Genomic DNA, 24,795 nt, shown 5'->3' on the forward strand with positions numbered 1-24,795 from the left:
TCAGACCTGGAGGACAAGGAAGCTGTTGACTTTCAAGGTAGAGGGCCCAGTTCAAGCTTTGCATGGGGAATTTCTTAGAAAAGGTGAAAAAACTGAAAAATGGATCAGGACTCATAGATAAAAGAGCAGAGATTCTAGTCTTCTAAATTGCTCATTTAATTAAGGTGACATTTCTCAAATATTAATGTATAACCCAATAAAGTCATCCTGAAAATAAGATAATGTCATCCAATATCTGTACAAGATGTTCACTGTCTAATGTTCAGTTAAGACTTCATTATGATAGAGGAGAGCGAACAGTAGGACAAAGGAGAAAAGACCATCGACATAAGACAGTTTAGGTCACTAAGAGATTGATGTTATCATGTCCACATTACAGTGATCCTGATTAGTGTGTTTTATAGTGCACTGTAAGACAGAGAACTTCAAAAAAATGGGAATATATAGGTATTAAATAGGTATTCCTAAGGATAAAAAAGACACGTTTTAGTTAAGAAGATGACTTATAAGAAAGATGAAGGGATTCAAAGATATACCCTGGCAATTTCCAATGTCCATAGTTCACATACCTACAAATAATGGCCATAAAATCAGCTTAACTAAAACCAGTGACTCACCAACATGACTCAGATCAATCTGATACAATGTACTAATACAACTGAATAAACAAACAGTTCACTGCCAATCCTGCAACAACAACAATTCTCCATGCAAGTAATGGGTGTGAATTCTGACCAGTAAACGAATCCCATCCTTGCTAAAGACAAAATGACTTTAATGTGAATTTGAAAAGAGCAAGCTCTTAGTGAGCAGAACTGTTTTATGTTGATAGTCTTTTCTCCTTCCACTCACCACCTTCTCTCTTCTATCACACTGAATGAAGTTTTGATTTGACTTAGACAAACAACACACATTGCTCCCCAATGATAAATACTCATGAAAATCTGCCAAAATGGACAATCAAAATAGTAAAGTAAAATAAAAATACAGCAAAAAAAAAATTATGATGCTAGGAGTAATGCCTGGTCAACAACAATGGGGTTGTGGAAGTAACCGGCTCTGAGAATGGTGATTCAAGGGACCAGACGTGCAGGTAGAGGATGTCAGTGAAAGGGAAGCTGACACCAGAAATAGGGAATGTACTTTTGACAAAAAGATCGAGACTTCTTAGGGCAGTGGTTCTCAACCTTCCTACTGCTGTATCCCTTTAACATAGGTCCTCATGTTGTGGTAACCCCAGGCATAAAATTATTTTTGTTGCTACTTTATAACTGTGATTTTGCTGCTGTTATGGATTATAATGTAAGTATTTTGGAGATAAAGCTTGCCAAAGGGGCACCGGCCCACAGGCTGAGAAATGCTGTCCTAGAGACACCAATTTAAAGGGAAAAATTCATACTAAAGGAACTCTTGTGGAGATTTTATAACGCCAAAGGAATGATGAATAAATGCCAGAAGCTGATACATGACTACCAGTATAAGCGAGGCGTGGAAAATTCACCATCATAAGAAAATGCTAGTTTTCTCACATAAACCACGTAAGAAAAAGGAGTCAGATAAGGCAAAGGCAAGCAAAGGTAAAGCCACTCGGTGTCTTTTGACCTTGGCAAACAAATCTAACACATTGATTCCATATCTTGCCAGTGTTTTAAGTCCAAGGGAACTAATGAGTCAAAAAGCAGCCCTTTTTTTTTTTTTTTTAACAATCCCACATTTGCATAGCTAAAATATAAGAGCATTTGGAGTGAAAATGTTTTAGGGGTTATGAAAATATTATAATCATCTAATTTGTTATTGTTAATTTTGCATAGTCATTTTGTGATCTTACAGGTACCATGTGAAGCAAGGACTGTCCCCTGCCCTGTGTGTGTGTGTGTGTGTGTGTGTGTGTGTGTGTCTGTGTGTGTCTGTGTGTGTCTGTGTGTGTGTGTGTGTGTATAAGAACATATACATAGGGGGACCAAAAGACAATTATCAAGGTATTATTTTAGGTTGTCATAAAAAAACCCCACAAATTTAAACCATAATTGTAGTTCAATGGTTGAAAGCTTGTGTAGAGTGTGCATAGCCCTGAAAACAAATGAAAAATAAAGAAAATGGTTAAAAATTAAAGTGTACATTTCTTTGATTGGTTGTGCAAAAAGTTAGGAAAAAATAATAAAAAACTAGCCAGACTGGAAAAAAAACAGTCAATTATAAAATTTAAAGGATAATAATCAAGATAGCTAATACATTATGATAGAAAATGGAGAACCTGTATGACATACACCATGGTACTCTAAGACTGAGTAAAAATGTTTAATATTAATAAGTGTACTAATATCCCAAAAGTATATGAACTAATGGAGCAAAGTGTAGGACCAATATATAAAACATAGTGTCAATAAACTCGCTAGCATATGCATACTGCTGCTGGTTTCTGGCAAAGGTGACATGCATCACAGTGGGTCTGAGTTGATTGGATAGATTCTGGATCTAATGAACATGCCCAGGGCAGAGACTGTGCATCTACCTCCCTCTGTCACAAAAGTCCAGAGGAATTCTAGATGTAAACACGAAACAGCAAAGCAGTAACATTTCTAGAAGTTAATACAGGAAGGCAGATCTTTATAGAAAGTGAGTATTTATTACACTGTGCGGCATATACCAGGCCTAAGGGAAGCAAACAGGTTAGACCCCAGTAAGATTCTGAGCTTAGTCCCTTTAAAGGGACCCTTAGGAGGATGGAACAGCTACTGAGTTTTGCAAGACATTGAAAAACTGGTACTTGAAAAAGAATTTGTATTCAGAAAAGTACGAACATGTTATATGTTAAGAAAATGCCATGTAACCCAGTGAAAAACTAAATAAAGTATTGACTATATGTATTAAAGACAAAAAATAACAAAAGGGATATACAAATAGGCACTGTCCATAGAAAACACGACCCAACACATTGATTATGTAGTGCATCTTTGAAGGCACAGGAAGAGACTTTCATATACTCAAAAGAAGAGGTAAGAATTAAAACCTAAAATGCCAAGTATTGAGAAAAATGTAAGGCAGTTAACAAAGTAATAAATCTCTTGTGGCATATGTATTAGCATAAGCACTTGGAAAATCATTTGCAATTTCCTACCAAATCTAGACTATCAATAATCTATCATTTTTAAAGATACCCATCAGTTTACACGTATGCGCTAAAAGAAATGCACAGAAATACTTATAGCAGAATGGGAAGTATGGAATCATGTAAATAATCCACACATGGGATATGTCAACATAAGTAATTGAGCGCTCTTGTATTGGAAGGAAGATGAAAATTTTGGCTAAGGACAGTAGCAGGAATGAATCTTGTGACTATAAAGATGCATAAAAAAAAAGTTAGACACTAGACGAACACAGTATAATTTTTTTCAAGACAGGGTCTCTCTTCATAGGCCTGCCTGTCCCAGAGCTCTCTCTATAGACCAGGCTGGCCGTGGACTCAGAGAACTACCTGCCTCTGCCTCCTAAGTGCTGAGGCTAAAGGCGTGTGCCACCACACCCAGTAAGAACACATTATAATGTTTTTCAAATAAGGCCAAAACTGGGTGGTCCAAGTACGCACAGTACATGCCTATCACATGCGAAACCTTTGTTTCTCTTTCCAGTGCTGCATAATCTGGATGTGGTGATGCACACTTGTCACCCCAGCACTCAACAGGGTGGGACCAGGAGGATCAGAAGCTCAGAGTCATCCCCAGTGGCACAGAGTTCGAGAACAGCCTGAGCTGCCTGAAACCCTATCTCAAGTAACATCAAAAACAGTCAAAAACCATGCAAAGGAAAGAAATGCTGGATATGTTTGTGACGCAACAGACAAGGGGAATAGGAGAGCCTTGCCACAGTGATCTCAAACCTCCTGCTCCCTGGTTTCTATGGTAATTAGGGTGGTTGCGCTGTCCATTTCTAGTTTCGCGTGTTTGGGGGTACATATTACTTTCCTAGGGTGATCATCATATGCAAGCCCAAACTTCAGAGAGAGACAGAAATCGTTTAAGATGTAAATACTTTGAGATAGGAAAAGGGAAATCCCTAACGTATCAGTCACATGCCCAGTTTTACCCATGTGATCACTTACTTCCAGCCAAACTTCATTGTCCTTCTGCAGGCTATTTTTAGACTGCTCGTTGTCTTCATCCTGGCCACTCTTCAGACTGAAGACACAAGGGGACCAGCCAGTAAAGAGATGGTGTGAGGACGAATCTGGATGGTGTGGAGCGCAACTCTGAAATGCAATTTCAATCCCAAATTAAGTGTGGCATTCAGGGGCTATGTACAGTCAAGAAAGCTCTCCAGCACAAAGCTGACCTTTCTCTCTACTAAATGCCTAATGGCCACACTAGTAGATGCAGAATGCAGAAAAACTACCATTCATGCAGAAGACATTCTCAATGCTGTAACCATCAAGATGTATCTTGCTAGGGCAAAGAACCACACAGGACAACTCTCTGTCCATCATCAGCATGGGACCTTGGCCAAGAGTCATTCTAGCATGCTTTAGGCTAATTCAAGGATTCACTTTGCAAGTCTTTCAATTCAACATCAACTGACCCTAGGGGGAGGATACTGAGTCACGCAGGTAGGGAGTACTTGGCTAGGTAGAGAACCCAAGAAACAGAACTCCAGGAAATGTCTCCTACTTCACTTAGAGAAGACATTCAGGCTAGATGAAAAGCCACTTCAGAGAGCTACCATGAGCTCAGAATTGCCAGCTTTCCTGGCTTTTTCTTGCTGACCACCAGACTCTAAGGAGAAGAATGCCAAGACTTCTCAAAGAGGATGTGGCAGAAAAGGCTAGTTGTCCCATTGCATTTTCTTGCCCATCACCTTTTCATTTATGAACACCAAATTTGTTCAAATTTGTTATGTAAATGCTCATTTCCTCAAGGTTTCCCACCAAAAGGAGGGTGACTAAATAAACCAATAAGATATGGGTGAAAATCTAGTGTTGAGCCTCCAGGGGGGGAAAGTGCCTTTTTTTTTTTCTCAATAAACATGGAGAAGCACTCACCTGACATGTGCTCCCCTTTGACTTGCTTCCTTATTTGTGCCTGAAAAACTGATTGCTAAATCCCTTCCCCAACAGGCAGAGCCCAAAGATAGTTTATAATACCTACATTATTAAACTTCAAGGTGCTCGCATATGCATCGGGTTACTGGATAAAAGTTGTTGAGGTTGAGTAGTATGCATATGCAGGTTCTGGGAGCATAACTCAGAGATGGAGAGTTGGTGATTGAATTCAAACTTAAGTCTCTCATCTCTCTCTCTCTCTCTCTCTCTCTCTCTCTCTCTCTCTCTCTCTCTCTCTCTCTCTGTCTTACACACACACACACACACACACACACACACACACACACGTGTTGGAATCTAAACACTGGCATCCTTGATGAGACATGTGAGACACCCACCTTGAATAGCTTCCTCTGTCTACTCAGAAATTTTTCCTCCGAGTGAGGAGTTTACGATACAGTTATTTCATCCTAGCCTACAATACCCGAAGGGATAGCTTTTATGTCTGTAGACATCTTGCACATTGTTACAATGGATAGAAGAGTTTATTTAGTGATGAAAGCATCTGGGATGATATCCAAGAGTCAACTGCCCTTTTTCCTGTCTTTAGTATTCACTCTCAGTTCACCAAAGTCATTTGTACAACCTCTGAGTGTCTTCCCAAGATCTCTCAATATGTAGGAAGACAGAGGAAAGGATTCACCTGGTTTACTTTAGCTACTAACTCTAGCATTTCTTCAGCAATAATTTAATTTTTTCAATAAAAATTTAAAATAATAAATTAAAAACTATATATATTTACTCTATACTGGCCTATTATATGCAAAAGATATAAAAATACAAAAATGTGGGCCCAGAGGGGTTAAGTGAGTTGTTCACAGTCAAGTAGTAACAGTAATACTAGTGGATCCAGGTGTCATATTCAGACTTCCTGATTTCTTATTGTTGCTTTTTTACATTTATACTATCCCCCCAATGCATAGAGATCAAATGGTTTATAATAGCTGCATGTCTTATGCTAAACTTCAAGATGTTTGCCTATGGCTTGAGTCATCTGATAAAAGTTGTTGAGGTCAAGTAGTGTGCATGGGAGGTACAGGGATTTTATGGTTACTGTAGAAGGTTTTCAGCTAATATTATCTTGTTCTGGTCTCAGTGAGGGGAAAAATCAAATGATAACATCTTAAATAAAGTGCAAATTCTGTAAGGATCTAGGGACAGCCGTGACTCCATTCTTTTGGCTTAACTTACCATTGAATGAGGTTCTCCTGTTACCAAGGAAACGGGGCACTTCTTCTTGTCTTCATGGTGGGAATAAGCCTGAGTAGCCCACTGGTCCAAGTGTCCTTCAGGAGTATGGAGGCCACAGTCTATGATGCTGGTTTTCTTCTCAAAAGGTTCACAAATACCATCTCCCTCATACCTGTAGCAAAGGCTTGGCTCCCCTGCAGAGAAACATGTATCACATTTAAGAGATATTTTCCATATGTTTTAGGTGGAATATAACATGGTAATGTTCCTAGAAATGCTTCTCCAATGCAGAAAAGGGATTCCTGTGAAGATCATGGAGCCTGGTACCCATCAAAGCACCAATCCCAACACTCTCGGAAAAGAGGGATCACTCTTTGTGAGGAAAGAAGCAGAATCTAATAAAGTTAGAGGAAAGATTGGACTTGGGAGGGAAAGAGAAAAGACAAAAAAGCACTATAAACTGTGTGTAGGAAGAACATTGATTTCACTTGACTTATATTGTTCTGGTTTAATGAGACAGAGTCTTAGGTAGCCCAGGCGGGCTCTGAACTCCTGATCCTCTTGCCTCTAGAGTGTTCAAAGTACAAACATGTACTACTGTGCCCAGCCAAGGTGTTTTCAGTAAAGTTGAACAATATACAGACCATGTTAGGAATATGTGGGACACAGGAAAGGCAGAAATAGAATTTAAATAAACAGCATGATGTAGAGACACTTGAATCTCCTTTATTGTTTTTAAATATTCAATTATTCAAAGGAGTTCTTCACCAAATTGTGATTCTTTTTCAATTACTCTTGCCACTGAGATGCTTTTCTCTGAGCACATAACTTCTCAGAAACTATGTAAAACTGTGTTGCTTAGATTCCAGGTCATACAGGCATCAGTTCTCTCAGCTTAGAACAACTATGAGGTGTGTGGTTTTCTTTTTACTACTTTTTTGTTTGTTTGCTTGTTTTATAAATGAGAAATACAAGTCTGAATGAGTTTGTGTGCCTTGAAAAGTGACATTGATACTCTATGGGGCTTGGTTTGAGTGAGGCTTACACAGTATGGGCCCATGCCTGCCTCAGCCTTGGACCCTGCACCACCTCATACTGACGCAGAACAGACAACCAAGACAGGGATATTTGCAAAAAGTGATTGGAGTCGTAAGATGGGCTTGACTGCATTGAGCAAGTTCCATCTCTCCACACAGGGCGGTTCTTACTGGGTGGACAGTAGTGCCCATTTGTGGACTGGCTCCTTCAGTGTGGGAGTTATCTACCAAATATAAGGCAATGAATGTTAATAGCACAACTCAATTTCCCATATCTACTTAAAGTATCAGGACACTGAAATAGAATTAATATTCAAAACAAATCCACATGATCTGGCACCAACTCAGTAAAAACATTGCTATGATTTATTATTGCTTATAGCATGCCTTTTTTTCCTCTTCACAGAAATTTCAGAAGGATATTATGGTAGGTTTTCAGCTGCTCACCAACATACAGTTATTATTTTCCTTAACAATAGCCTCATGTATAAGACCCTTCCATTTCAAATGTACTTCTGCATGCTAGTGTAAGTCACCCTTTACAGGACATGGTTCTAAGCTCATTTAAGGCTTCATCCACAGTCTATCAAATTTATGGCACCCCCAGCCTCTCATCCAGTACGTGTACATTTGAAATAGCACTCCTGGTGGAGCAAGCTGACTGCCTCTCTCTACTTTTGTTATTATTTATGACAATTGTATACATAAATAACATATTTTCTATCCATAGCTCAGGGACTGTTCTTTCTTATTTTTTTGTTTTTTTCTTTTAACCACAAAAGAAAAACTTTTTTTTTTTGGTCTGTTGTTTTTCTTTTGCAATTCTATAAGAAAATAATAGACCACTTTAAAATCACATTTAAGATGGTTCCTTCCAATCTAATTTGTTTGAAAAATGACAGAGTAAAATCATATGCTTAGCATATGATAAATTTATTCATCAAAAAGATGTCTAATAGTAGAATATGCCACAGCAATTTAACTCAGTCAATAACTTCAATATAAGCTTAAATATTGTATTTAAGTATAGTTAAAATAATTGACGTATAGTCTTACTGGAATTAGAGGATGAGAAAATGTGAGTCCAAAGATCAAATATGATAGAAATAACATGGATACTGTGCTTGAGTTAAATGAGACTTGAGCCGCAGTGGAGACGGCAAAGTGTGCAGAGAATGTGTGTTTATTTTCAGTATGTGACCACTATGAGGCTACCAAGAAGAAATGATACAAACAGAGGTGGCATTAACAAATACTTGTGCACAGAAGGGGGGTAATTGGTTCATATACTCTGCACAGCCAGACCACATCTGGGGTATTGGATCCCTTTCTGGGCATTGACCATACAAAGCGTGCCAGGTTGGGGTAAATAGGAAAGGGTCTGGAAACCTAATCACATGAGGGGATGTTTGGATTGGAAAGGGCAATAGTGAAGAGGCATTTCAAATATCTGAATGGTAGTCAAATAAAACAGGAAAAAAATGTATCCTCTGAAGCTTCGTAGTAAGAAAATCTCACTTGATTGAATATAAAGGAAGTTAAGTCCCAGGGCCAGCTTGGCAGGGCCCATGTATGCTCTTTGATGAGTCACTGAGACACTCTGAGCCTCAGTTTACAAAATGAAAGCTGGGAGACCAAAATTTACAAAAGATGAGGACATTGTGAAGCAGAACTGTCTGTTTCAAGTACATTTTTTTCATTGCCAGGACTACATAAGTGGAAGCTGTGTGCCCATATCTCAGGACTAGATAGAAGTGGTTTCTCTAAATGCAAAGCCAGACTCCAAGCTATGACTGGTCCATCTATCTGGAAGGGAATGGTCTCCTTCAGATATTGGAACACTACAGGCACTAAGCACAACATGTGATGCTATTTAACACATGCTACACAGCATTGTGTGGATGGGTGGAGAACTAGACTGACAGATGGGTGATGCTAAGATTCTACGACTCATCTCTGGCTCTCAGTGTGTTTCCTGTAGTAGTTGACACCTTAATGAGCTCTACATATTGGAATATGCTACGTTGTCTTAAGAGTTATGGACACTGAAGTGGTTTCAAATGCTCTGATGTTCAAAACAGCTTTGATGCAGAGGTCTACTGCAGACAATCATTGCAATGTATGCGAATAGGAAATAGTCTGCCTCTGAGGAACCTGTCCATGGATGGGTTCATCATTACTAGGGGGGATGTGTGCTACCTCTAATGCCAAGGATTGAGATATGACGTCATCTAGCTATAACTTTTACACCAGGACCCTCTGCTGGCCTTTCTCATCTCGTGTATTAAACATAGGTATCCAGAGATAGCTTGCATCTCATCCAGCTTAGAATATTTCCTGACCCTAATTGATATGTAGAACCCACATGGTTGTTCTGCTGATCTGTGTTTTGATGTTTGCATGAGGACTCAAGAAAAGGCCTTTCTAAGGTCAATCTGGGAACCGGTACAATCTCTTTAGCATGAAATTCTAGATCTATTCTCCTTTGGCTCAAGTCCTAACTAGCACAAATTAAGCCTTTTGTGACTCCATTTAGTTTTTCCATGGTTAAAGAGATCATGTGAAGTTTTTGGTGTTATTGCTTTTTTTAAAAAACTTTTTTTATTAATTTATTCTTGTTACATCTCAATGTCTATCCCATGCCTTGTATCCTCCCATTCTTCCCTCCCTCCCATTTTCCCATTATTCCCCTCCCCTATAACTGTTCCTGAGGCAGATTACCTCCCCCTGTATATGATCATAGGGTATCAAGTCTCTTCTTGGTAACCTGCTGTCCTTCCTCTGAGTGCCACCAGGTCTCCCCCTCCAGGGGACATGGTCAAATGTGAGACACCAGAGTACGTGAAAAAGTCATATCCCACTCTCCACTCAACTGTGGAGAATGTTCTGACAATTGGCTAGATCTGGGTAGGGGTTTAATCATCATTGAGCTATAGGATATGAAGAATTCACAAAATAATGCACAGGTATAGCTCTAAAGGTAAGACGTAACCCCCCTAGACTCACCTACACAATTGAAGCCTTCCTCTAGTTTGCATGCTTTTGAGCACCCATCTCCATTCCACAGGTCTCCATCATCGCACATTTCTCCTATGCTCCTAGAAATATGCATTAAGACACACATAAAACAACTTTCCTCACTCAGCTACCATCAATTCATTTAAACGCCTCATTGTGCTTTAAAAATTAAAAGATGTGTAAAAACAGATACTTAATAATTTACAGAAGATTTAAAACAAAAAAATGTTTAGAGTAGATATGAGTTCAGCAAAATGATAGATTGGCATGGTCGACAGTTGTAGGGATTCCTAGAAATTAAGTGGATTATGGTTCAAAAGCATGCAGGAGAACCTCCCGTGCCTCAAAAGCATGCCTGGCAGGCTCTCCACCAGGCCAGTGATAAATGGAGCCTTGGAAATATCTGGCTTGTATTTTTCAATTTTTCTGTATTTATTTATTAGCTCCAATGATTTAGAAAAACATATATAGTGGCACTATATATTAATACTCAGTTGCAGGAAATAGAAATCAAGAAAGCAATCCCATTTAGCATGCAAATTATAAAACATGGATGAAGGGAATTGAGTAGGACAACACACATACACCACACACACACACGCACGATTTACATGTAATCTGGAAATCCCATTCTTGGGTATATGCAAAGAAAATGGAGTTAGTATGTAACAGAGATGTCTGTACTGCCATGTTTACTGCAGCATTGTTCAAATTAGCTAAGTGATGGAAGTTGCCTAAGTGAGGAAGAAAGAAACTGTGATACACAGCCACTAGAACACTATCTAGCCTCAAAGGAAAAATGAAATTCAGCCATTTGGGGCAGCATGGATGGAGATCATTATGTTGAGTAAAGCAGGCACACAAAGACAAGTAACCTGTGACCTTGCTCATATTTGGAATGTAAGAATTCGAGCTCATGCACATTGACGGGAGAACAGTGGCTAACAGAGACTAAGAAGGCCAGAGAAATGGGAGTGATGGGGAAATGTTTGGTGCATGCTGAGCTACAATGACGTGGGAGAATGTGAACTGACTGAAACAAATATGTATAGCATGCTCAAGAAGCTAGAGCAAATTGACTTGTTTTTACTGGAAGAAAGTAACATATAAAATATGATGTGTGAGTATGTTTAACCTATTTGAATATTATACAATGTTTCAAAACATTACATGGAACCGTATATGTTTTTAGTGTTTTATATAAAAATATTTAGTATATTTAATTTAAAAACCTTGGCCATTTTAAAAAGCAGTTGATTTTCCAGGGCACACTACTCCAGAGACACATAGAGCATTCCAAGTTAGCCTTGGATACACAGAAAGGCCCTCTCTCACAAAACAGCAAAGCCAACAAAACAGAAATAGCTAATTGATGAGAGGGCCTTCCCATCTGTGCCATTTTATTTACTACTTAATTTGTCTGATTTTAAAATCATTTTTCATTTAATCATTTTCCTCTATGAAGGTGAAGTTGTAAAATTCAGAATTGTAGCACCAATTGTGGCTGTCTTAGCCCATCAGTGGCATAACCAGAATCCAAGTCACTGTTTTTAGTGACTTGACCAGTGCCAGACACCATATACTACAAGTGGAAAGAAGATATTATCTTTGAACCTTAGTTGATGACTAAATGTAGTTTGAAGTATGTTACTCTATAATAAGACTTCTTTCATAAAGTATGCTATGAGAACAATATAGAAAATAAATAAGTTGAGATGTGCATGAAAAAGTAAAATTTGACAATTCCAAAAATGATTATGACTTAACATTTTTTTCCTTTACATTTCAATATGTGCAAAATGAGTATATCCTTTAGGTCTCTATATAAAGAAAATTGAAATTCTAAAATGTTCTCAGAACCAAGATATGACAAATAGCTCCAGTCACTATTCAAAGTATACTAAGGGGATGGGTTAAAGATGAATTAGACATGAGACTGCTTATAAATAAATAAAAACTATAGTTTTGATACAAAACACAGCAATAATATTTTAAGTTATAAGATGGAACTAGAGACAGGAATAAAAACATAGGAAAAGCATAGTTGAAGAAATGTCGGTGGGGGTGGGGTGGGGGTACTGTGGCTAGGAGTAGAACCACAGCCCAGTTTATAGAAATCCTGGGTTTCATGCCAACAACAACAACAAACAAACAAAAACAAAATTTTTCTCCCTAAAACTACTTTATATATACATCTTATGTCATATATTTTTAAACAATATGATAGGCAGATTTGGGCCCAGGGGTCCCGCTCAAACTAAGGCACCAGCCAAGGACAATACAGGAGGTAAACTTTAAACCCCTTCCCAGATCTAGCCAATGGTCAGAATATTCTCCACAGTTGAGTGGAGAGTGTGATACGACTTTCTCACATACTCTGGTGCCTCACATTTGACCATGTCCCCTGGAGGGGGAGACCTGGTGGCACTCAGAGGAAGGACAGCAAGTAGCCAAGAAGAGACTTGATACCCTATGAGAATATATAGGGGGACGTAATCCCCCTCAGGAACAGTCATAGGGGAGGGGAATAATGGGAAAATGGGGGGGGGGAGGAATGGGAGGATACAAGGGATGGGATAAACATTGAGATGTAACAAGAATAAATTAATAAAAAAAAAAAAGATGTAAGGCAAAAAAAAAAAAAATTAAATAATCTTTTAAAGATTTATTTATTTATAGTTTTTGTGTATGTTTTTGCCAGCATGTGTGTCTGTGCACCTGGTGCCTGAGGAAGCCAGAAGAGAGTATCAGATCCCTTGTAATAAGAGGCACAGACAGTTGTGAGCCAGTTTGTGGGTTCTGGGATTTGAACCCAGGTCCTCTGGAAGAGCATCCCATGCTCTTAACTGCCAAGCCATCTCTCCAACTGCTTCACATTTTCATATGAAGGTAATATGTTTCACTAGAGAGAGACTTTCCTAGCTTCCTGGTCTAGTACGTGACATTCAGGAAACATCCCAAAGCTCCATTCCATGATTACTGGTGTATGGAGGGAGGCTCAATCTGGAGACTCTACACTAATGTTTCCTTGCTGGGATGTAATCTTGGAAAGAGCAATTTACAACTTTATTTTCAAAATGGTAAACAATTAAGATGAGCATATTGCATATCATGTTGTACAGTGCTGCCCAATAGCAATCTAATGAGAATCATACATGTAATTTCGAAACTTCTAGTAGTCACTTTAAAAGTAAAAGCTAGTATACTGTAGTCCATCCACCTGGGGATACTTAAAACACTACCATTTGAATTTCTAATCAATATAAAATGTTTGACGAAACATGTAGCATTCTTTTTGTATCCCAAACACTTAAATCTACTGCATTTAAAATGCGTTTTGCCTTAAATCTCACTTTAAATCCTTGACTTTTACTTCAATTTTATATTCGTAGTTAAAAAGGTTGATTCATCTATCCAAGTTGTCTCAAACTTTCAAGTTATACTTACAGATTTTTCCAACAACTAAATTGAGTTTCAGCTTGAAAACTAAATTACCTTAGATTAAATTAAAATAAATATTGCACCTCTTAGTTGCAGTCACCATATTTTGAAGTCTTGGCTGCCACATGTGTCAGACATCAGGTGAACAGAATGTACAAAGAAAATCAACTTCGGAATAAGTGCTGCTCAACATTCCGGGGCCCTCAATAGTCCCTCATTTGATAGCATTCTATCTGGAACCAAGTGGGTTAAGCAATTTGCATGGCCCCTTTTGCCTTTTGTATTGGGATGCCCCCAGGTGAGCCATAGCTGGGATTCACAAATGACTCTCTTGGACAGTAGTACTGATTATACAGCCAAAGACTGCAAACAGAGGCTAAAGAGTTAATTTTGAGTCTTTCTGCTTCTGGGTTAACTCACTCATTATGATCATTTCTAGTTCAATCCATTTGTCCACAAATTTCAGGAATTTCTAGTTTTTAATAGCTGAGTAGTATTCCATAGTATAGATGTATCACAGTTTCAAAAAGTATATATACACTTATATCTGGACACTAGCCCAAGGGACATGTCCCATGAAAGTCTTCACTTACCAGGAAAATGGGACAGAGGGGAAGACTTCCTATTTGGACTATAGGTGAGAAAAGCATGGGAGAATGGAGAAATAGAAGGACCCAGATGGTCCTAGAAACCTACAAGAAGAACATTATGATGGGCAGATCTGGGCCCAGAGGTCCTGCTCAAACTATGGCACCAGCCAAGGACAATATGTGCAGTAAACTTTGAACCCCTACCTAGAGCTAGCTGATGGACAGGACATTCTCCACAGTTGAGTGGAGAGTGGGGTCTGACTTTTACACATACTCTGGAGCCCCATTTTTTTATCATGTCCCCTTGATGGGGAGGCCTGGTGGTACTCAGAGGAAGGAGAGCAGGCTACCAAGAAGAGACTTGATACCCTATGAGCATATACAGGGGGAGGAGGTCCCCCTCAGTCACAGTCATAAGGGAGGGGAGTAGAGTGAATGCAGGAAGGAGGGAGGAATGGGAAGATACAAGAGATGGGATAACAATTGAGATGTAATATGAATAAATTAATATATATATATGTATATATATATATATATATACACATAAAGAGTTAATTTTGACATAGAACACTGTGAGATCCACTAGCAGAGAATTGCTAGCTCTAGTTAAGCTGCTTCAAGGGATGGGAGTAGATACGGCTGCCAAATTAAGAAGATGGCCCTGCATCACTTTCTTCTACATATGCCCAATGGTCACAATTGAAGAGCAGCACAAGAAGAGAGCTAGCACAGTGAGGATGAACTAGGGAGGTACAAGGACAAACAACTGAAGTTTACATACGTAAGCGATTTCTATTGTGTCTCTATGGGAAACAAGGAAACAGTGGGTGTTTAGGATGGGATAGGATTATACCATGACTTTAGGATCTCAGAAGACCAAGGAGATAAATAACGCTCAGTGATCGATAGTTGGAAGGACTCCCACAAAAGACTAGAGAACTGAATATATATTTTTCAGGTCTGAGAAACTAAAACACGGGCTGTCTTACTAGGGGACAGAATTTGGTGATGCATCATAGTTTGCCTCACAGATTTCCACTCCCAGGGTAACTTAGATGATAGTTGACCAACTGCCCTGTGTCTCCTAAGACTGGACATATGTCAGTGCTAAACTTGGACAAGTTCCAGGCAAACAGTAGACAATGGATCACGGAACGTTAAGGAACCAAAGGATTAATTATACTTAATTAATGGTGATGCTTACAGAAGATCTGGCAATTGCACAGTAAGTGGATCGAATGACTAACCCCTTTTTCTCTAATCGCATCCACTTAGTAAAACTGAACAAGCAGATCCTTGGTCCAAATTATATCCTCCTTCAATATTGTTTAAGCTTTATCTGCATAAATTCTGTACCTACCTCACTGCCCTGCAGTGACACAGGAAGGCCTTAAGGGGCCCCCAGAGAGTCAGCCCCAATACCTCAGCAGTCTGGGGAGCAGAGTGGAATAAATGCCTTCAGCTCTATGCAGAGGTGCCAGTGCCCTCTCAAGACCTCAGATTTTGTTACTTCTATATGAGACTCACATAGTCCCTTGCTTCTGTTCATTTTTTAAAGTTTAGTCTAGCTCAAACCGAGGTTGAGCCCCTTTGAGCTGTTGGGTACGACCTAACTCACTCACGCTGTCTCTCGCACATGACTCACCTTTCCACCTTCCCGTCTCCACAGTAAGGGCCTCCATGAACATGGCTCAGAGGTGGGGAAGCTTCTCCGAGTTCCCCGCCAGCTTCAGCTTGAACCTGATACTGATACGTCTGCCCCGGGACGACCTCCCTGTGGAAATCAATGAGTCTGTGACCATCACATCTGCAAAGTGGTGCCGCACTAAGCGTCCTCTGTAGTTGGTTCACATGAGTGTCTTAAGGGAGCTATTATGTGAAAGCTGCCAACTGTCTGAAACAAAGATCAATGCTCAGTCCTACGAGCAGCTCCGTGCTTGAGTAAATATTGATTTCTGTTGGCCCTAGATGTTTTCCACTAGTAAATGTGTTTGTTAGTATGCGCTTGGTGAGTTAACAATGTAATAGTCCCTGAGAAGATATGAGGGTAGCATGTAGCATTTTTAACCAAGGTTATAGAAGAATTATTGAAAAACCAGTCATGTGCATTTTTAAAGTAGTCAAACTAAGTGAAGATTAGAGCTTCTTTCTTGGATTTGTCGACCACGGTTTTCTTAAAAGACAATTCTTGCCATGGAAAGACTGTGACACATATTTCATAGAAGGTAGAACACAACTCATCATTACTTGGAAGAGGTTTAAAAATTTTCCAGTTAGAAACATGGTGACCCACGCCTGTAACCCTAGCACTCAGGAGGCAGAGGCAGGTGGATCTCTATGAGTTTGAAGGCAGTCTGCTCTACAAAGCAAGTCCGGGACAGCCTTGTCTCCAAAAGCCAAGAAAGAAAAAAGAAAACAAAACAAAACAAAAAGAAAAAGAAAAAGAAAAAATGAAACACATTAAATTGGTCTCTATCTCTGAATACCAAGAATGGAGTTGGTACAGTTGACCTGAGAGATGGAGGGGATTTATCAGACTCTGGTCCATGGTGTTTTGAATAAATCAGGAGTGTGTGACATGAGACCTTTATTTAGTAGGAAAAGGGTTAATGAATTATTAGGCTGCCAGGATGGCCCAGTGTGAATCTCCTCCCAAAACTCTGTTTTCCTTAACAGACTCTTTAAGCAACCAGAGCACCACCACTCAACAATCTGATGCAGCAACCAGCAAACAGGAAATGTCCTGGGATTTCCCAAGTACCTTTAAAATCTTCTATACTGGTTTTTAGGCATTTTAATTGGACAGACATCTAAATATTAAAAACTTTTTATATATCCAAATTAGCTTTCCCTTTTGAGAAAGAAATCCTCTCCCAAGAGTGCCAGATGTTTCTAAAGTAAGCCCATTTTTATCCCCATCGATGTTGATGGTTGATTTCCTCTATTCTTGTCCAACCATGCTTACAAGTCTTATACTGCTCTGTGGCTGGGAGCAAGATTGGATAGAAATGCCATTGTGTGTTTATTCTTCTTATGGGAAAACAAAGCAGTAGGTAGCTGGGTCTCCCGTGAGCAGAGTCTGGGAGAGGCGGTGTCCTACTGAGGAAAGAGGATAGAATGAGTTGGAAATGGGGTTTGAATCCTAGTATGTCCATCTACTAGCTCAGCCACCCAGTTTAAGGCAAGTCTTAGTTTTCTATCTATAAAACAGGATATTATTGACCTTAAATATTCATATGCAGATATCATCAGATAACAAACATCCTATCAACTGCCTGACTACAGAATCGAAATCATTCTAATTTTTCTTTCTAAATGTACCTCATGGCCTGAATTCCGCTTTTATATTTTTTAACCACTTTTTCAGTCTTCTGAGACTAAAGAAGAGAGCAACCATTGAAAGAGGAATGTACTGGGCCTCAAACTGGGTGTTTTCTTGTAGGCTGTGTCTACCTCACCCAGGATGACATCTCTACTTTGTGGGACTGCTGTCTCTCCTTTTTAAGACAGGTGGTTCATTATTTGAATCTGGAATTTTCCATGTAACATTATCAAGAGTAATTTCCAGCAGAGATTTGGAAGTTACCAGTTCCGGGGAGTTTATTCTCCCTGCTTCTAGACACTCTCTTGGAAACGGCCATTCACCTGTGAGAAGCAGCCTAAGACAGTGGTTGAATGGTCTTCAGGAAAAGGGTCCTCACATTCCCAGCCATGTCAGCTGTCTCATCTGAGGGCCCCAATGTGCTTATGATGTCATCTTGGGATCAAACAATCAGTCTAGAGGATATCACCCAGTCGATGCATAGAATAATGAAATAAAGTTTGCTACTGTAATCTGATCATTTCTAATGTGGCAGAATTTAACCAATGTGTACCCTCTGATCAAACTATTGTAACCTGGTATGCCCTCCACTGTCTCTAAGCAGAGTCAGAAGTGGAAGGGCTTGCCTTTGACTATCCCAGCATCTAAGGTAAGTGATAAATTTGTATCCTGGTCTTTCTCTAAGATTGAGTACACTGTGCCAGGAACATAGCCAAACTCACTAAATGTAGGGGGAAAAAGACACTAAATAAAATAATTGAAAACTAGAAACAAAAGACAGAAGAAAAGGAGAAGAGGAAATTGGAAAAGGAAGAAAAATATATGCATTATAGGAGAATCATGAAGCCGTGTTTAACATATGAAAGACCTGTGACCTTTCAGCATAACTGTGGACTAATTGACTATAACTTGAAAATTATGGAAGCCATGATGATTATTGGAAAGCTACAAGAAGGAATCCAAAATAAAATCACTGCAAGATACAAAAAAAAAAAAAAAAAAAAAAAAAAAAAAAAAAAAAAAACCAAAAAAAAAAACCCTGCTTCTGATCAACTTTAATATTGATTTCACTCCTTCAACTGAAAGACCTCATCTAATAACTTCCTCGTTATCATAACGACAACATTAGCAGTCAAAGCCCTTAATTTTCCTTTTCTGTGAAGTATTTTTCTTCATTTCATATTTGTCACTTAAGACAAACTTTCTCCTGAAATTCTGAACTCTTCTCCAACCAGAAGCATACCAGCATATTAAAAACTGGAAGCAAAGATAACCAAATTGAAACAAAGTACCCACAAGTCCCACAGTTTAGAAGATTCTGCTACCCAACTTACATGTCCGTGAACTTCCTGTGTGGGTGTGTCATCACCACGGGCAAGCCACTGGAAAAAGGAGGCTCTCGGAGAACCTGGTAACTCACGGGCCTGCACTCAGAACACAAGGAACTATTGGGCCGAGAAGTCAGGAGAGCAGCATCGATTTCTATTCGTTCATCAAAGGTGTAGACTTTTACTCCGGAGACCTTTCCATCCATGTAGAGCTTGATGGTGAGCGGCAGGTCACAAAAAGTGTTATAGGGCCCAAGGTGCACAGATGCCTTGTGTTCCAGCAAGATCTCTATGTCAAAGAGCGCCTTGGAAGAGTTCACAGAGAGGTAAGTAACCCAGAGTGTGAGGGTATCAGCTTCGACGGGGTGTTGGAAAAGCATCTTTAAGCTGCAGCCTTCATCTGGGCAGGGCACAGTCATATTCATGTGGTACAGGTGGACCTCAGGACTCCAGGCCTGCAAGCTAGGCTCACAGGGATGATCCACATCAGGAGGCCCTGGGGAGATGAGAGAAAAGATGCATTGGGCACCATCATTAAAATTATGAGAGAGAGCAGCCCACATTAGCAGACAAACGGATGAAGGAGACATCAGAATTCTCATAGAAAGCCCATCATTTCGTGGATTGTCTAAGTGCTCCTCAGGGCAAAAGTGTAGCAGCAAATGTCTTCCCCCACTATTCTGTCATTTCTACATGGTGACTTTTATCAAGAAAATCTACAGGGAGTGGAATTAGAATGGGATAATGAAATCATAGGAGGAACCAGGAGGCTAATACAGAAAAATTAAACTCTGTCTTATTTTTAAAAAGTTGAGCAGATAACTTTCTACAATTAGTTTATTAATAACTATGATATACTAAAATTTCTAAAGGCCAGTGATAATTTCAACTTATTGTTATCCTCTTTCTGGTCCTCTTCATGGAAGTTTTATTTCCCAAGGTCCCACCTTGGCACTGTGTCTGTTAGCCAAAATTTAAAGTCATGTGTTGCAGTTTCCATTTCAGCTCAAGTACTTCTATGCAGGTAGGTAACCATGTGTAGGAAACCAGGAAATGGAAACACATGTGATGGGGCAGGAAAATTCAGAATTCATCAGCCAAGTGAAAATATAAGGAAGAAAAAAATCAAATAGTATAAACATATTGTTGACAGCTCAGGAAAAATAATCCTTATAAATGTCATTTTCTTTCATATCACATAGGGGAATTGAACTACAAATATTGAACAGGAAATTGGCATAATGAGGCTCTACTAGACACTCTGCCAGATGCTGTGAGTCTTTATTTTCTTATTTATAAATAAGTGCTAATATTTAACCCCTACCATATAAGCTGCTTATATGTGTGTGTTTAAAATATGTCCTGGTCATTTTCCCTTCTAAAGAAAAAGTAGGCCAATTTTTTTCCTAGCAGGATTTTTTTTCAGTTGTTATCTCTTAACACTAGCAAATCAAATGTTCCTACAGTCCAATCATGTGAAATATGGAATAGAAGACCTGAGAGTTGACTTAGTTTGTTTCAAGATACGAGTTAGCACCCATAAATTGAAATTCCCATCTCTGTCAGATAGCTTTGAATTTTCCCTCAAATTAAAACGAGTGCAGTGCTGGGTCAAGGAGTCAGAGCAGCATTAAAGTCCCGCCACTCAACAGTTTGCCGTGGACAGTCCTTTGTGCAGCTGTCAGTCTCCTGAAAAGTCTACTTCTGTGAGTTCCACATTCACTTTTTATTCTTCCCCCCAAATCTCTCTTTTGAGCAGATTCATGTATGATCAGTGCTGTCAATCATCTCCACCCAGCTTTCTCCTTGAGGCTCTATCACTTGAGAGACTATGGGCCCAGACACATTGCTCATTGTTATTGTTTATCTTGTCACAATCAAGGCTGAAAATGAATCCAAATAGACTGTTTCTAACACACCTTTCTCCGTAGTTTTGTGGCTCTTAGTACCTACAGAGGGGAGGATGTCCAGAAGTTAATGATTAGGTGGATATCAAAAATAATAGTGAAGAGCCAGCATACATAATGGCTTTCTCCTTGGATCCCAGCACTTGGAGGCAGAGGCAGGTGGGTCTCTTATTTTGAGGCCAGCCTGGTCTACAGAGTCAGTCATAGGACATCCAGGGCTACACAGAGAAACCCTGTCTTAAGAAAGAAATTATGACAAAAAACAAAAACAAAAACTACAACCAAACAAAAGATGATGGTGGCAGGAAGCCAAGGCCTTTATCATGGGGGCTAGAAGCCATGCCAACAGCGTTTTCTGCCCTGACAATGAAAAGACTCATGCTGAAATTTGCCTTCTAGATCCTGATATGCATTTGTGAGTGAGTATGTGACTGTTAGATAACTTGGGGGAGAGACAGGAAATGAAATAACGAAAAACATCTTCTCCCTTCTAGAGCCTAGCTTAGATCACATTCAGAGCACAACCAGTACCAGTGATTAATAGACTCATAAAACAGTGTAGATGAGAACGATCCGTGTGGAACACCTAGTCCACCCTGCCCCCACCCAGGCTTTCTCAGCCAGTGCAGGAGTGTCCTCGGCAATGTGTTCTCCATTACTATCCCGATAGAACTTAACTTACACCATCCTGCACCAAAGATGCTTCAGGGACAAATAGACATAGACAACAGTTCTGGCCCTAGCTCACCCTGAGGTTACACTTGTGATAGGCTGAGTTCTCAGAGCCCCTGCATCTTGACAGCCTTGACACTGTCACATTATATCAATACAGGACACTCAGCATGCAGAAGTAGCAGCAATATTTCCAAGACCCTGGGACTATTCTGCAGACCCTCCCACACCCACTCACAAAACCACACGAACATACACCGCTGCTTCATCCATGACCCATGCTCGATGGCCACTAAAATATTAGTTTTAAAAAATCCATGATACTTTACCCACAGCCTCCTCTGGAGTCCAGAAACCTGAAGCGTCACACACCCGCCCAGAGGATGCCTTGTGTACGTACTGACGGAATGCCCCATCTTGAGTGCAGGAACCACACATACTGCCGGGGGCCCTGGGAAGAGGAAGTGTGAAGAAAGGAATGTTCTTATGTTGAACTGGGGAAAAGAAACTAGGCCGACTTTGAGGAAGGATAGTGTCACTACAGAGTCGGGCCCAGAGAGACAAGTGGGCACACTTATTGTTGCAAGTCGGGTCCTCCTGTAGACCTCATCACTGCAAAATTACAGAACCTCAAGGTCAAGAAACAGAAAAGATTTTAACAAAGTCACAAAGGGACCCATGAGATGAAAGTGAGCTTTTGTTCTAGAATCATTAAACAAGACACAAGCGTATTTTTCTGAACCAGCACAAAACCCCTTTGTGTAGTTAGTAAGTATCAGGAAGGCATAGAAAACCCATCCCTGGCCACTAAAACAATGGTTTTTAGAGTGAAATCACTAGCCATATGTGTTATGATTTTTTTGACCTTTTAATCCCCTACCTTTACTCACATGCACAGAATAAAGTGTGAAGTGCAATGCCTCTTGATTCTTCATTTCTCGTAGCAATGGATCATACTTCCTTATCGCAAGCCAGCTCCAGCCTTATGTCCTGCAGTTTCTTCATAAACTTTATATTTCTAACAGACGTTTCACCATACCATGCTCCAAACGTTCCCTGCCCGTCACATCGCTCCACTAAACACGTGTTCTTACAATGATCAAATGGGCTTTTCCAGCACCCTTGCTCAGGAAGCTCTTACTTTACTTATGAAGTTGTGCTCATGCCCCTCTGTGAGTCTGGCACCTGCCCTTTTGTACACACCTTATAGCTAGGCCCTTGCTCTGGACACTGCTATGTGGCGCTTCAAATTCACGGCCATCCTCTTTTGACTCTTGGGCTTGTATGTCTGGGTCTGTTCAGCTCTCATTGTGTCCCTAAGAATCAGCACACACCTAGATTCAGCAGACCCTTTGTAAATGTCTATGCTGTAGATGTCTATGAGATAACTCAGTCTATGAAGAGGCTTTGCAAGCATTGCATTTGGGGTAACCAGAATATATAGAGATGACTGCTCAGAGATATACTAAGTAACAAGGGCCAATGACTTACTTGAAATGTCCTTAAAAGCACTATTATGAACAATACATCTGAAATGCTAGCTTCAAATCAAGTATCATATCAAGAAAACATATGACTAGCAGATTAGTATCTTAGAATATACTAGTAAAACCTTATTGTTTAACAAGGGTGATAATTATGACAAGAGCCCCCATCTATTAAACACCTTACATACCTGACCTTGTGTTTTTCACAACTTTCTAATCCTTGCAATGATACTATGCTTACAAATGAGAAAACTGGGGCTCAGAAAACTTTAAGTCATTTGCCCAAAGTCACAAGTTCCTTAATTGCTCTGAGCAAGCTCCCAATCACCACCTAGTGTTCCATAGTTTTGGCAGCTAAAAGGTATAGTTAAGACCCACCCTCTTATTTCCCCAGTACTCATGCTAACATGGACACAGTTCCAAACCACGTTTCCCTGATGCACTTGCCCTTCCGGAGCTGCCGCAGTGTGCGTAGCTAGGGCTCCACTCTGACCCAAGGATTCCAAATACCTACAATGGCGGAGTAAACATGACTCCAGGCATGACACAAATTGCTGGGCATATGACGTGAGTCTCCTCAACACACGTGCTAAGAGGCCTCAACACTGTAACCCACCTAGCCGAGAAAAAGAAGCAAACTGCAGTCTCTTCTGCCAACAGACTCTCAGCAAGCCAGTTCTGATGTCTGCTTTATCGTAACATTTGTACCAAAGAGAGAATTGAAAGATTAAATTGTTTATACGTGTTACATAAACTGATGTAAAACTCGGGTTTGCATGTACCCACACAGGACTTACTGTTCAGCTGGTCCTGCCAGATCTGTACAAGGTCACTCTTGCAGGAAGATGATTCTTATACACATGGAATAGATGTATGCTGAATCACCAAAGGCACCCATGAAAATCTGGGTGCTGATGGCAATGTAAATGACAGTGTGGTGCTGTGAGTGATAAGTGACGTCATGGCTAAGTGTGAGTCAGGGAAGGAGGATTTTAAGATACTGTGAACATCACTTTGAACAAAGAATCCACTGCCTTTATTATATCTTTATGTCTCCTTCTCTGGCACAAAGCCCACATTTTGACTGAATCCAGAGAGCATAAGGACATGCTGTAGGGACATCTGCCCCATAACTAGACCTAGATCCCCACAAAAAAGTATTGTAAAAAGAAGAGTCACTGTCCAGTGGTCCTACACTCATGAGTATCCGGGAAGCACAAATTAGACCTAATGGGTTACTTTTTAAAATTGTATATTTGGGGACGTGGAAAGGTGAGGGTGGATGTTGGAGGAGTCAGAGGGAGGAGTTGGGGTGAATGTGGTCAAATTTCATTATATGAAATTCTCAAAGAATTAATAAAATATTATATTAAGAAAATTATTTTAAAAACAGATGTCTACCTTCTAAATGGGGAAACTCAAAATTCAAAGTATTTATCTACTCGGTATTCATCATTTCTGAATTTCCCCCCGAGTCACCTGTTGTGGGGTCTTGAGCTAGTCCCATGTTTCTCACTCACAGGCACGAGTGGTGCTCACTGGAAGGACTACAGTAAACAAGGGAAGCCAGCTATCCCACACAGAAGAAATAAAGAGAAAACAGCCTCCTTGTTATTTAGCATCATGCTGTAGGCTTCCAGAGAGCCACCTCTGCATGGCCAAAGGAACCTTTCCAGTGAACCCATGATCCCTGTTGCCACATTAGAC

General features: G+C 39.9%; 1 protein-coding gene across 1 annotated transcript in view; it reads right to left on the bottom strand.

Moving 5' to 3' along the window:
- Nucleotides 1-24,795, bottom strand: part of Pappa2 (pappalysin 2) — a 198,475-nt gene that overhangs the window by 78,569 nt on the left and 95,111 nt on the right. The window contains exons 6-11 of the mRNA XM_051148331.1: nt 21,931-22,052; nt 19,029-19,518; nt 16,018-16,146; nt 10,330-10,421; nt 6,287-6,480; nt 4,103-4,249 (exon numbers count right to left, since the gene is read on the bottom strand). Of these exons, the coding sequence (XP_051004288.1) occupies nt 4,103-4,249; nt 6,287-6,480; nt 10,330-10,421; nt 16,018-16,146; nt 19,029-19,518; nt 21,931-22,052 (1,174 nt within the window). The remainder of the gene's footprint in view (nt 1-4,102; nt 4,250-6,286; nt 6,481-10,329; nt 10,422-16,017; nt 16,147-19,028; nt 19,519-21,930; nt 22,053-24,795) is intronic.

The sequence above is a fragment of the Acomys russatus genome, chromosome 6 (genome assembly GCF_903995435.1).
Source record: "Acomys russatus chromosome 6, mAcoRus1.1, whole genome shotgun sequence".
Taxonomy (NCBI): Eukaryota; Metazoa; Chordata; class Mammalia; order Rodentia; family Muridae; genus Acomys; species Acomys russatus.